We start from the raw sequence: 14,597 nt of genomic DNA on the forward strand, positions 1-14,597 counted from the left end.
TGTGATCTGCTTTGACCAATGGGACCATTACAAGACATGCTGCAAACAGAGGCTTTCATGGTTCTCCATTTCCGCCATCACTGCAAGCACACACTCCTGGTAGCTCACTGATCCAGGGAGGATGAGAGATATGTGGGGCAGACCTGTGCTCAACCTATGGCTTGAGGCTTGAGCCTATGACCCAAAGAGACAAAAAAGAGAATAAATGAGCAATGTCTTAAGCCACTGAAATCTGGACTGGTTGCCATTATTGTGGCAATTGTTAACTGCTACAGCCCTATTTCAGCCAAAGTGTAGCATAACCCATTGGATGGGAAAAGAATCTTTAGGCAAAACCTTACTGTCCCTTCTACAAAGCAGCCCTGCTGTGCCACTGGTAGTCAGCCAGCACGCCCCCTTTCACATAAACATCCACTGATCTCCTGCTCCCCTTCCTTACCGACACCCTCTGCACTGTCTAGGATGCCCAGTGACCCCTAGTCTTACTGTGACAATGCAGGTATGAACCAAGCACACCATTGCAAAGCTGCTTTTACTTTTTTATCCTACTCTGTTCTTTTTGTGGTCTCTTATTTAGGATGATTTTGGGGGTATTCATTCAATCCAAATTACATTCTCTCTAACACTCTCCATAATGGAACGGTAAGCAACAGCAAAAATGGGTCATATGTCTTCTCTCTCCAGAAGTAATGCTAGCCAAACCTAGATGTCAGGAAATCAGTACTTATCTCCAACATGTGAGTGCTCTAGTGATTTAGTAATACTCAATGAATGACAAAAGGAGAATCAGTACAAAAGATTGCATTATTACTCAAAGTCTCAGGCATTAAAATTATCCTTCCCACAGGCCAAATTGAACTCCCTGGTTGTTGGTAAGACATGCAAATAACTAAGACATCTTTATTTTATAAAAATATCATTTCCACTCATGTGCCTGGCACACGGTAGACATTCCACAAATGTTTGCTGAACTGAATTGTGCATCTTTCCTTTTCCCAGGGAGAAGGAGCCTCCTGAGCAACAGAATCAACCTGTCTTCCTTCAGCACACTTTACCCCAATGACCAGCCATGGCCATTTCTCATCTTCACTAAAGTTGTTCTGAGTATGGAAACCTGGTGTTCTAAGCAAAGCATAGGTTCTCCCACGCATTAAAACAGGCATGATGGAAATCAGGGAATTTTTTTTCTTTTTACTCTGTCTCCTCCTACCTCTACAAAGTATCAATACAATTCATTCTTCAGCACTGATGGAAGATTAGGAGTGTTCTCAATATCCTACAAGCAAAGATATATCTAGAAGCACTTTGAAGTGATCAAAGTTGTATGTGATGGTCATTAATACTGTTCACCAAATATTTCCAGCTTTCTACCTTCTAAGCACATGTTAGGATTGCACTTCCTGGTCCCTTGTGGCTAAATGGGGCAGTGAGTCAAGGGTGGTGACCAAAAGTGATATGTGTCACCTATACTGGGCTATAGCATTTAACTGCCAGAGTGAGACTCTCCAGGGCTCTCCCTCCCTCCATCAAGTGATTCATTGTATTCGAGATATGAGTGCTCAGCCAGCTTCATCCCCATGTGGCGTTGACCCTGGATGAACCAGGGCAGTCATGTGGGATGAGCAATGAATAAACTTCTGTTGTTTACGAGCCACCAAGATTTTGGGGGTATTTGTTATTGCAGCATATCCTGACCTAGCCTGACTGTTAAAGTCTCTGACCAGAGTACTTTGCCATAAAACCTTTACAAACCACCTAGCATAACATGTAAACATAGGTGGAACTTCTAAGGATGTCAGGGATGAAGGAAAACATCAAGGTGTCTAAGTTTTGTCCAGACCCACTGTGCAGCCAGACACTGCTTTGCCTGCTCTGTGAGCAGGCTGGGACGATGGGCTAAGGTGACTTCCCTCTATAACTTTGGCTCCTAGAACTAAACACCTTATAGGATGGCTTGTGTCTACAAGGACATTGGAGACTCTGATACATCTACCCAAATCCTATCCTATGCTCATAGAAAACAGTGCAGGGTAAACACACTGCCTTAGGAAAAAATGCTTTAGAATTAAAATCATGAAATCAGACAAGCCATGATGACAGTAGATGTTGGAGACTATTTAATAGAGTAGTTTACATCCTATCTCGATTACCAGAAGCCTAGTCCATCAGTCAGTCAACAAATACTGTTTTAGTACCTACTCTGTTACAGGCTTTGCACAAGGTGTTTAGGTTACTGCAAGTTCCTCTTCTCAAAGAGCGTTCATTCTAGTGGAGAGTGACAAAGCAATAAACGTATACAGAAGCAAATTTAAAAAGTCAGGTATGGATGTGTACCATGATGAAGATAAAATACTGTGATGACACATAAGACAGTTGGCCAAACTATGACTTGTGGGCCAAATCCAGCCTGCAGCCTGTTTGTGTATGGCCTGTGAGCTTAGAATGATTTTCTACATTTTTAAATGGTTGAAACAGGCCAGACACAGTGGCTCACACCTGTAATCCTAGCACTCTGGGAAGCCAAGGCAGGAGGATAGCTTGAGCTCAGGAGTTCAAGATCAGCAAGAGTGAGGCTGCCATCTCTAGTAAAAATACAAAAAAGTAGCCGGGCATGGTGGTGCACACCTGTAGCCCCAGCTACTCGGGAAGCTGAGGCAGGAGGATCACTTGAGCCCAGGAGTTTGAGATTGCTGTGAGCTAGGCTGATGCCACTGCACTCTAGCCCTGGCAACAGAGCAAGACTCTGTCTCAAAAATAAATAAATAAATAAATAGTCGAAACAAATGAAGATTTCATGATGCAGGAAAAATACATAAAATTCAAATTTCAGTGTCCATAAAGTTTTTTTGGAGCATAGCCACACCCTGCATGATCTGCCCTGGCTACTCTTCCAACCTTGACAACTACACCTCTGGCCCCCCTCAACTAACCCCCTCCAGCCACAGTCTCCCTGGCTAATACCCAGACGCTCAAGCCAACTCTCTACACCCACCGTTGCCACTGCCCTGATGGTTGCCTCTGCCTCCCTTAGTCCTTTAAGGGGTCTGCACAAATTTTACTGAATTAGAGAGATATCCCCTACTGTCACTGTGTCCCCTCCCCCTACTTGATTTTTTTCATGGCACTTATCACCCCTGGTATGTTACAGATTTGTATATTGTCAGCCTCCACCTACCACACTTGGAATACAAGTTCCAAGAGCGTTGAAACATTGTCTTATTTCCTGCCACATTCCCAGCCCCTAGATCAGTGCCTAGATATAGTAGTTGCCCAATAAATACTTGTTGAATAAGTAAATGAATGAATTGTCAAATATTGGAAAGTTCCAATGAGAGAAAAAGGAGATTTTATGAACTGGGGCATCACAACTAGCCAAGGCTTTCCTGATGCAGAGGGACCTCAGGGTGTCGTTCCTGTATAATCCCTAGTGTCTTAGTAGGAACTGTAAGAAGTAGTAGCAAGGGAGAAAGAAAAGTGGACTCACCACCATAAAAGCAACCTAAGAAGAAATGTTTCATCCCATCTGTCTCATCTCATCTCAACTACATTCCCAATTATATCCAGTTTCCACTCTCTCTTTTCACTAAGTGGTAGGAAAAAGTTGGGCCTACAAATGTGCTCAGAAACAATTTTACTGTCGCTTGTGTCCCGATTTCTCTAGCACCTCTATCCAATTGTGACAATAATGAATGTGGCTAGGAGCTCCAGGTCTTATTATAACAAGTTTTACATGGAATCATCTGTGTGACAAATATTATATTCTCATTTCAGAAATTCTCTATTTTAAGAGGTTTACAGTTAAAGGTTTACCCACAAGTCTAAATCAGGATTTGTAAATTAAAAAATAAGTCACACGAAGAGGCACTATATTGAAGATGTAAGATATAGGGAATTCTATTGTATCCTGGGTACCAATAATATGGTTATAACGATATAAAAGCCTCAATCATCAGTTATAAGTAACTAGCTAGGTTAAAATAAATCTGTGTATAATAGAAACATATAACTCAACACATTTAACTACAAGGTCATAAGGGAAGAAGAAATTAATGGAAGATATTTCAGATGTCCTCCATGTCAAGGATTGTGCTTGAGAGAAAAGTAGACAAGAGTTCCTTGGGTCATTTGACCAGCAACAAAGTCAATGAACTTTCCTGTACATGACTTTGGAAGTAGAAACAGAGTGGGGAGTAAGAGTGGGTCTGCTTCCTAAAATTAAATATGGAAAGTGTACCTCAGTTGTTGTTCAATTCACTTGAGAGACATTTTCAGAAGAAGGCAAGTGACACAAAAGTAATGAAGTCTTCTGAGCCATATAGCTTCTTATGAAAGTTAGAGGAATCCACCATTCCTGTGGATCTTGGACTTACACAAAATTTCAGTGACTCCATCACCTAGAAATATTCTTCTATGAGTGAAGTTAAGAAAGAGATTGGATAAAAAGAGGTAGTATACAGAGAAGATGAAGAAGAATGAAACAAATTTTGTCAGAAAAAAGTTGTGAAAGTCTACCATGATCTAAAACTATTCCTTTCTTGCCATGTTGACATGTCTTCGACAGTGACATTGAAAAGATTTATGAAGGCGGACTTCCTCCAACATCTTAAGACTCCCAAGATTCCTGGTGACAAGCATTGTGTATTAAATAAGCCAGGAATAATGCTGGCCAGAAGGCTAATGTGAATGGCAGGGCAGTGAATTGTGAGTACTTGCTTACCAAATGTCCAGAGTGCCTATCATATTGTACTCAGTGATATCACATATCAATGTGAGTCTATGTGGATGGAGCTCCCTAGAGTTGTGCAGTGCACAACCTATGCAACTGTATATGACTACTGGAACTGTATAAAAAGCTGAAGAAAATAGAAACCGAAATAAATCTCACGTCTAGGTAGTAATCTGACTATATTAGTGAGCCAAGGACAGGCATTGGGTAACCTTCCTTCTACAAGAAAACGTGTTCTTAGACTGAGAAACTTAACATGTAAATAGTATATACAATGGATTTGAAATCTCAAGGTGAGATTTTCAAACAGATTTGTCTCAGTTCAAATGTTCCACGCACTTCTGACCCCAAACAGCTCTCTTTTCAAGCACGAGTGGCAGGACTAATGAAATTAGAATGCCTTATGCTCAAATGGCATTAAACACAACTGTCCAGGATACTAGGAGATGTTTACATGGTTGCTGGAAGAAAAAACTGTTTACGGACACATAGAACTAACTTCAGTAGAGGCAGTGCTAGTATAAGCTGAAAAACAGGACAATGGTCAAAGCTAGAAAGTGAAAACTGGGCCAGGGCTGGTGGGAGGGCAACCTAGGGACAGAACTGGCATCAACATCCATTCTGGAAAATGGGTGATCAGAAGAAGGAGGGAGGGTGGGGAGAATATGCTCGTGGACATAGTACTGAGGAAGACAATGACAATTTCTTACAACAAATGAAACATTTTTTATCTCAAAAAGCAAGAAAATCCTATTCAAACACCAGTGTTCTAAACCACTAAATCTTGAATATGTTTTGACACTAAATTTTAATTTCAACAAGAACATTAATGTGAAGAATATACTTCTTCTTAGATGTTCTCTTGAGAAAAAGTTGGGGAAAAAAAGAAAACTATAACCAATATTACATACCCCATTATCTCTGAGCACCCTGTCACATCTATGCCAAAACTTCTGTTTAACTATAGGCAACCCTTTCCTTCAGACCTGAAATCATTGAACTTAGCTGAGGGTTGGGTGGCTATAAGCTCAGTATATGTAGGTAGCTTTACATTTTAAAAGAAATGCTGATATATAAGAAAGAAATTACAAATAGTATTAAGCATATAAGGCTGCATTTTCCATGTGTAAGGACCTGTTTTCTGTCATATGCAAATTCAGCTGCTCTCCCTCTGTTGTCCCATCAAACAAATTTATATGTTAACAGTAAATTCAAAACATTAAAAACTTCACAGTGCTCAGGATACCTAAGGAATATTACTTATTTCCCACAATTCAGAATCCCCTCTCTTGTACCATCAAATCAATTGATGTTTTACAAGTAAAACAGAAACATTTTAAAACTCCAGGAGCCCAGCACATCTGAAGGATTTCTAAGTTTTGTGGACTTATAAAAAAAAAAGCTCTACTGTCTGGGAAGTCTTATTTGCGTCAACCAACCCAGGCTTTTACTCTTGTTACCTATGCTCAAAATCGGATTCCCTTTCCCCTACAATCTGGCCTAAAGATCCAACATCAGGGCTGGTGGCAGTGAAGTGGAACTGGAGACTGTGATTTGTCCCATGTACATTTGGAATTTGAAAAGTCAAGAAAGGTGTGCATTGCTAGACAAGGGGACTGTCTACCCCTAACTCAGTATTGTTCAACCCTTTTTTCATTATCAAACCTCCACCTATGCCAACCAAGAGACTCTCTAGACATTTTTTCTTCTATGAAATTTTAATACAAATATACTGTATATATGTTTATGTACCGTATGTGTATCTGTGCTTTATATATCAAAAAAGTAAAATGTTTTCACTCCTTATGAACCAATTTCCCCCTGTTGGGGGCGCTATCACCTCTGTTGAAAATGCATGTGCTAAACAACAGCTATAAAAACTCAAGCCCACATTTGATTATTCATGGCCAGAAATTCCTAAATCAATAATGTCAAAACAATTATATCCGAATCATTTTCAAAGTAATAGTTTGTACCCCCATAATATTTTTAAAAATAATATATATATATATATATATATATATATATATATATAACCTACAAAATACATAAAATTGAGCAAAATATTGTTCTGGCTGTGAGTAACATTCCAGTTAATTTTTTTGCATTACTCTCAATTCGTTGGGCTCCACTTGATGTTTGCTCATAGAACCAAGAATTCAATTACTAGGTTTGATTACTGTTGAATTTTACACACGTTTCAATAAGCAAAAAACCAAACAACCTTGAAGAAAACATTTTTCTGGATGGTAGCAATTTGTAATTTGCAAAACCAGACAGAAAATGTCCACAGATAGCATGTACTTTTCAATTTACAGAAGAAATAAACTAACTTTTGCTGCTCACAAAAAGACCTGAAATTAAATGGCCCACAAAGTTATCTGTGTCATAAAAACAAACCAGTGCTTCATTTAAAAACCACTGTGCCATCTGCATATACAACTGAGAAGAAACTTCTCCACATCTGAAAAGATTCCAGAATGGTCAAGTTCTATTACAACTCCAAAAAAAAAAAAAAAAAAAAAAAAAAAAACAAAACCAAAAACCAAAAAAACCCATAGCATTTCCAGATACTTATGACCAGAAGCTTAGTAAGACTAAAAACCAGAAAAGTCACTAACAAGTGCAGGATATATCCTGTCCATTATTAGGAGTATTCTGCATTTTTATATTGATTAAAAAAATAGGGCAAAGAAAGTCATCTGTATAAACCAATAAATAATTTTCATCACATTAATAATTGAGCTCACCTACCTTCACTGGTCCATGTTCATTACTGGAGCCCTGCACCAGCTGCACATAAAACATCATGAAAATATTCACCACTGCCCACTCTCTGTACATTTTGAATATTTTAATATCCACTGATTACTAAGCAGTTGACATCAGGCAGCTAGAGAAAATGGTTTCAAAAGGCATTCTCCAGAAGGAAAGTTTGAAACCCCAAAACTTCACATGGAAAAACAAACAATCAGTTGTGATCAAAATCCAATGAAATGACTTCGGTTAGCCAAGGTAGGTTTTTTTGCACAATCTTGGTGGGGAGAGAGAGAGATGAAAAAAATTTAAAATGTTCTCATGCTCCAAAAATAATCAGGAGGTGGACATGTCTTCCACCTGAAATTAGAAAGCACTCTAAATTAATTTCATGTCCAGCAAATTAAAAAAAAAAAAAAGATTCTCTCCACCCTACGCCTCAGGTTCTAGTTGCTTTGTAAGGAGGTGGCTGGAACCCAACTCTGGATTAAAACTTTTTTCACAACCTTCATGGAAGCTTGCAGAAGCATGTGTCTTAAATCTGACACAGATTTTGGCAGAAAATGCAGGGAAGTCTTGGCTGTAATCCTGTTGTGTCCCTACCAATAGCAGGGCAGTTTAAAACACTGACTCAAATGCTCAGGACTGCTGTTATTTTAAAGCAGATAACCTGTAACATGAAACCCCAGCACATAATCTTGACCCGTTGCATCTCAATAGGATTGCTTAGGAAAGGACGTCAGACGTTCACGCTGCTGCCAGTGACACAACAGAAAGCAATCAATATGCTTTAAAAAGAAAAAAAACCACACATGCACAAAATTAACAGAAACATCCACACGTACATGCAAAAAGGCAAGCATACACAAAATGATTTTTTTTAACAGAAGCTTTGTAACTTAAGTCAAAATGAAGAACATTGATTTTTACAGAAGCAATGATTAGGTTTATTTGCATGTGCCAAGAAATATCTTACGTGCATTGTTACAAAAACCATGTTATCACTTTAGTGTGGAATTCTTTAGAAGCACCAGGCTAAGTCAGCTTTAGAAACCGAATGCCTTGAATGGTTGGATGCCACAAATGGCAAAATTCTAGGAAGCGTGGAGACCTGCTCTTGTGCTCTTCGCTAGTTTCCAATCTTTGATTTCCAGGTTTTGGCTCTTTCAAAGCCATTTTTTGCATTTCTGAAATCAAGAATGGCCTGAGAAATCTCTTCGTTAGTGTTCATCACAAATGGACCTAGGGCAGAAAAAGACATTCAGAAAGTTCTGGGTGACAATATTTTCCTCTACCACTCAAAATGGTAAGTGTTTTTGTAGTTCTTAATTTGAAACAAAATCCAGGCATATTTGAATAGTAAAAGTCTATTTTCACAGCATTCAATCCCCAAGGACTGTAATACAAATTTCTTGAGTAGGATTGTGTAATGATTATAAATTACAACAACCAAACTTTAGATAAACAAATGCAACTGCATCTCACCCATCCATTGCAGGTTTTTCATCAGCAATGGCAATCTCTTCATTCAAAACAGTCTTAAAATTGGTTCTATTACAACCATTCTTGTAGTTATTTTTGACCTTAGCTGATGGCAAGAATTGAACCTATGTTATAAAAAGAATGGGCAAATCTCTGTCGTAGTTCTGATGTCTAGGCAATATGAGGCTGTGTATGTATATGAGGGTCCTGAGTCATTTTTGAAAATTAACAGCACCTCATTGACAATAAACAGGAGGTTGCAAAACTATGAAGTCAAGAAATCATCATTTTTGAGTTCTGTATGGGTTGGCAATCTTTTTATGTAAAGGGTTAGCTTAGTATACGTTTTAGATTTTGTGGATCAAATAGTATCTATCTCAACTACATAACTCTTTCATTGAAGCACCAAAGCAGCCATTGACAATATAAAAGTGAACAGGCAAGGCTGTGTTCCAATAAAACTTTATTTACAAAAACATGCAGTGGGCAAATTTGTTTGGTCCATGGGCCCTGGTTTGCTGACCTACTTCCTGGGTCTGAACTCAGGTTTTGCTAAAAGTATACAAGAAGTCCTTCCCTAATCTACCAGGAGGCAATGTGTCTGTCTCTTCCTTTTTCTTCACACGCTGTACTTTCTCACTTCCATGATCTGTTAGATAAACAAGCCAGCTCTTATATGGCATTGGCAGCATCTTGAAAGCAGTTGACAGATTTGTTCATTCACTATGTTTCTTCTAGCAACCTGCAGAGGTTTCTTCCATTCCCTTTATGGGACTCCCTCCTCTGATGGGCTTTCTCTGAGAGAGACTGATTAACATAGGAATAACAGTCAAACTTAACCACTGTTAGCATATCAACCCAGATTTGCTAATCTCTCTAATTTAAAACTTGAAAAGGAAGACACAGGATAACTGTCTTGGTGATGTTGAGGTCCCTCAGGGAGGTTGGTGGGAACAGAATGCCTGTAGGAAGGGAAAGTCTGACAGAAAGAATCTAAATGTATTCATTCATTCATTCATTCATTCATTCAATGGCTTATGCGTTAAGTATTTATTGAGTGTCTATTAAATGACAGACATTATGCTAGGAGCTAGAGACATAAAGATGAAAGACAAATGAATTACAGAATCCTTCCCAGAGGAGCTCAAATCTATCACACAGACAGATATGAAAACAAATAATTACAAAATAGTGTGATATACAGAAGGAAAACAGTATGTAAAACCTAAGGAATCAACACAGAAAGGGGAGGAGAAGGGATCCAGGAAAGGACTGGAGGGGATGATGTTCAAGCAGTCATATAAGGAGGAAAGGCATTTATTTTCAGGATCAGCATGCTGAAGGAATTGAGGATGGGGCACAGTGCTGGAGGGAGGGATTGCAGTGGGGGGAAAAGAACAGGGATCTGATATGTATAATAGGAAGAAGCCAGACCCTTCCAAGCTTTGGATGCCATCTATAGGAAGAAGTTTGGATTTAATTCTGCAGGTGACCAGCAATCACTGAAGGGTTAAGTAGAGAGTAATGTGATCTGATTTATAGTTTTTAAAGAAGGTTTTGGCATCAGGGTAGAGAAGATATCTGGCCTGAGAGGCTGAGTTGGTGGTGGAATTGTTAAGGGTAACTGAGATACAGGATATAGGAAGCTGTGAGTAGAATAAGGAGTTCAGTTTTGGATATCTTGACCTGGAGATGCTGGAGACAATAACATAGCTTCCCAGCAGAGGTTTTTGGTACACTGATAGCACTATGGGTGTGGGGCTCCTGACACATTTCATTTGGAGATGGGGATTTGGACTATATTAGGTCGGAAAGAATAGTTGAACTTTCATATGTGTAACAAATAATAAATCCAGGAGGGTACCCTGGAGAAGCCAACTTTTTAAAGAACATGCAGGGGAAAGGGAAATGGAACTTGGAAAATGAGAGCAGGTACTGGGCTAAGGACTGAATTCCTGCACATCACAATTTTGCTATAGTTTGGGCTTGTGGAGCATTGCTCCCATGCCCCAACTATTTTTAGGCTTCCATTTTGACACTTTTCTGGGGTAATCTGCCATGTTTCCCAGTTTCTACTGTGCATATGAGTCACCTGGGAATCTTATTAAAATGCAGATTCTGATTCAGGAGGTCTGGAGTGAGGTCGGAGATTCTGCATTTCCGACGATCTCCCAAGTGATGCTGATACTGCTGGTCCATGGACCACACTTTGAGAAACAAGGCTCTGGTTTATGGGGAAACATTGGAATCTTGGAGCCCTCCAGAGCTGAACTGATGAAGCTCATCTCCTGAAATCCTCAAAGAGAGGAAGAAAATTGAATCTAAAAAGCATATGTTTTTTTAATTGATCAACTACAAGGGTTATGAACAAGAAAAGTATTTGATAGTTATGAATAATCCCATAAATCCTCTTTCAAACTACAGTGTTCATCTCTTTTCTAATTAAACCTTTGAACTCCCTCTCCTGCATAAAATGATGTGAGTCTAATCTCTTGTTATGTAGAACCTTGGTATAGCAGAGAGAGCAAGGGATATGGGGGCAAGACATTGGGGTGCAAATCACAGCTCTACTACTAATAATCTCTTTCCATCAAGAGAAGCCACAGGGTTTAGTGAGGGGCAACTGGCATGGTGCGAGGTGCAAGGGTAGGGTAGTGAGAAATCAGACAGCCTGAGTGTGAATCCAGCTATGTGGCCTTGAGTAAGCCAATGAACCTCTGTACTTCTGCTTCCTCATCTGAAAAACGGGCATGAAAGTACCAATCTCATAGCGTTGAAGACTGAATGAATTAATATTAGGAAAGCACTTTGACCAGTGTCTAGTAAATAGTAAATTCTATGCAAGTATCTGTTAAGTACATAAATAAAATATCTGGATTTCATTTTCCTCATTTATAAAAGGGAGACGACTACATCATAGTTAAGGTTATTTTCTATGCCAACATTCTATAACATCCTGTACTTAATCTGTGGACACATAAGTAAAGACACACAATGACAAAAGGAGTAAGGGTCTTAGCTAATTCATGAGATGAGTACTGGTTCCCAAACAGCTGAGAGATGGATGTGGCTGTCTCTAAACATGCACAAGTAAAAGAAAAATTTAAATGTCTGGGTTTTCAAAAGTTAAACAAAACAAAACAAAATGCTTTGCTTCTCAGTAACTGAGATTTCAAGGGACTTATCTATTTTGTCTGATGACTCTGAGTTTGTACGTGCGGGCACACCTAGTGTCCGTGTGTTCCAAGAGAAAGGACCGACATGATACAAGTGTCGGGTGGATTTGAGCAGTCCCACCCTTTGGGTCTGTCACCTAATTCAGGTGGACTCTTGTTTTCTATTATTGGTGCAGAGGAGACTGCCTAACTTAAAAGACTTCCATCTCACACATTCTTTTCCCACCTAAATTTTAGTCACTGGGAATAAAGATTATGACCCTATTCAGTTTGTCTGTAGGATGCTTCCAGAACAAACTACCTGTATTTCTGTGCTATTTAGTCAAGATAAAAGGAAACAAGAACCACGGACCTCTGAAGTGGAAATGGGAAGCATGCAAAATGGATGTCAAATGCATCAGGCTAGCTGAGGTATAATTTAATGTTCCCCCTTAAGTTATTAATAGAACCAAAAAGAATAATATTTTTAAAACAATCAGTGTTCTTTAAATTTATGATCCACTGGGGTTTATCTGAAATCATTGTTTATACCTGGGAATTCATACCAGGCAACGTAATATAATAGAATTTTACTGCTTACTGAATTTAATAATTAGTGAGGTGGACATATGTTTTGTAGGCATTTATCTAAATAAGTTTGTTTCTAGGTGCTTTTAGATGTTCCTCATTTAACCAAACAACAATGATATGAAGAAGTCAAGACTCAAAGAGTTTATTTTTATTTTTTTATTTTTTTTATTTTTTTTTATTTTAGTTCCATGTGTGTAAAAGAGTTTATTTTTAAACTGCCCTCACCCAAGACTCAAAGAGTTGAAGTGATTATCATGGTGGGCACTTATGCCAGGATTTTCTTTCTCAAGTACAGTACTATTTCTACTATGCAACAGTTACTTTCATTCACTTTTTAAAGTAAACACAAAATGACTTAACTATTTTAGAAACTTTCAAAGAAATATTATTCCTAAGAGGTTATTTTTTACTAAAAATACAATAGACTACAAGGACAGTATTGAAATCATTGTTATTTTTGTACAGATACAAATGACATTCAAGTCCCTAAGAGAAGGCAAAAAAATCTTTTTTCAAGTTGAAATTCCCTATAATATGATACAAAAACAGCATTTCTGTTCTTCCCACAGTTCCAAGCTCAATGTCCTACACATTATAGGTACTTAAGAAATGTTGCTCTTTTCAAAAAGAGAGAGGAATAAACACTCCATGTATATTTTCCTCTCACAATGAAGAAATTAAACAAAATCTTCAGATTTGTCGATGGAGAGACAGTACAAAAATCCAGCTATTCTTCCCAATAACACTAACATATACACTACTTCCAAAAAAAAATCAACAAAGAGAATCATCGTTATTTTGGGCTTACCATGTTGGACAACTGGTTCTCTTAATGGCTCCCCAGCAATTAAGACAAAATGGCTTCTTTTGGGATCCTAAAGTTAACAAAGAAAGCATCAAACAATAAACAGGTTTACTTTTGAATGTCAAATTGGGAACAATTTGAAGTTGAAGTGCTAGCCAAATGGATGATGTTCCTAATTCTGAATATAAATTCCCAAAATATTTTCTGTGCAACTCAATATGGAAACATTTATTCCTTAAGCTGTTTAGTAGCAATTAGAACTCAAGAATAAGTCCAGGCCACCAAAATATTAACATTCTCCAATTAAAGAAGCAGAATTTAAGATTTTCTTTAACTGGAAACATCTTCATGACAAACTATCAAACTATGCAATTGAATTGGTTTACTAAAGGGTTTATGATTTCTCACTAACAATATAATCTTTTAGATGAAAGATTACTCTGCAAATCCAAAAAGAAGATTTTATTAACTTTTTTTTTTTTTTTTAGAGGCAAAGTCTTGCTTTGTTGCCCAGGTTGGCGTGCAGTGGCATGATCTTAGTAAACTACAACTTCGAATTCCTGGGTTGAAGCAATCTTCCTGCCTCAGCTTGCCAGTACATGAATGTGCCACCATACCCAGCTAATTTTTTATTTATTTATTTTTATTTGTAAACATGGGGCCTTGCTGTGCTGCCCAGGCTGGTCTTGAACTTCAGGCTTTCCATGATCCTCCTACCTTGGCCTCCCAAAGTGCTGGGTTACAGGCATGAGTCACCATACCTGGCCAAGATTTTATTACTTTTAACATTTATTACTATTGATGTAAAACATGCCCCAGAAATGTTGTACAAAATGGGATCTTATAAAAGAGAAATCAGAGAACATCTGCTCAGGTAAATTTCCCTCCAAAAAGGAAGGAAGTCTTTAAAGCCTTTAAAGTCTCTGAAAGTTTTTGTTTAGATTTAAGGATTAGATTTTTGTTTCTTGAAACTGGAAAAAAACATTTATCATAATATCCAGTGCTAGTGTGGATACAGGGAAAGATACACTTTCATATATTGCTTGGGATATTTAAATTGGTGCAGTAATCCCTTCAGAGA

The 14,597-nt window shown here is 38.2% G+C and overlaps 2 protein-coding genes across 3 annotated transcripts in view; both read right to left on the reverse strand.

Moving 5' to 3' along the window:
* VEGFD (vascular endothelial growth factor D) overlaps positions 1 to 8,296 on the reverse strand; it is a 41,165-nt gene extending 32,869 nt beyond the window's left edge. The window contains exon 1 of the mRNA XM_012784764.3: positions 7,481 to 8,296. Coding sequence (XP_012640218.2) covers positions 7,481 to 7,570 — 90 coding nt within the window. The 5' untranslated portion in view covers positions 7,571 to 8,296. The remainder of the gene's footprint in view (positions 1 to 7,480) is intronic.
* A 110-nt stretch (positions 8,297 to 8,406) lies between these two features.
* The window catches only part of PIR (pirin), a 95,360-nt gene continuing 89,169 nt past the window's right edge, over positions 8,407 to 14,597 (reverse strand). For both annotated transcript variants that reach the window (XM_012784765.2, XM_012784767.3), the window contains 2 exons: positions 13,520 to 13,586; positions 8,407 to 8,725 (listed from right to left, as the gene is read on the reverse strand). In XM_012784765.2, the coding sequence (XP_012640219.2) occupies positions 8,613 to 8,725; positions 13,520 to 13,586 (180 nt within the window). In that variant the 3' untranslated portion in view covers positions 8,407 to 8,612. The remainder of the gene's footprint in view (positions 8,726 to 13,519; positions 13,587 to 14,597) is intronic.

This window comes from Microcebus murinus, chromosome X, assembly GCF_040939455.1.
Source record: "Microcebus murinus isolate Inina chromosome X, M.murinus_Inina_mat1.0, whole genome shotgun sequence".
NCBI classification, from domain to species: domain Eukaryota; kingdom Metazoa; phylum Chordata; class Mammalia; order Primates; family Cheirogaleidae; genus Microcebus; species Microcebus murinus.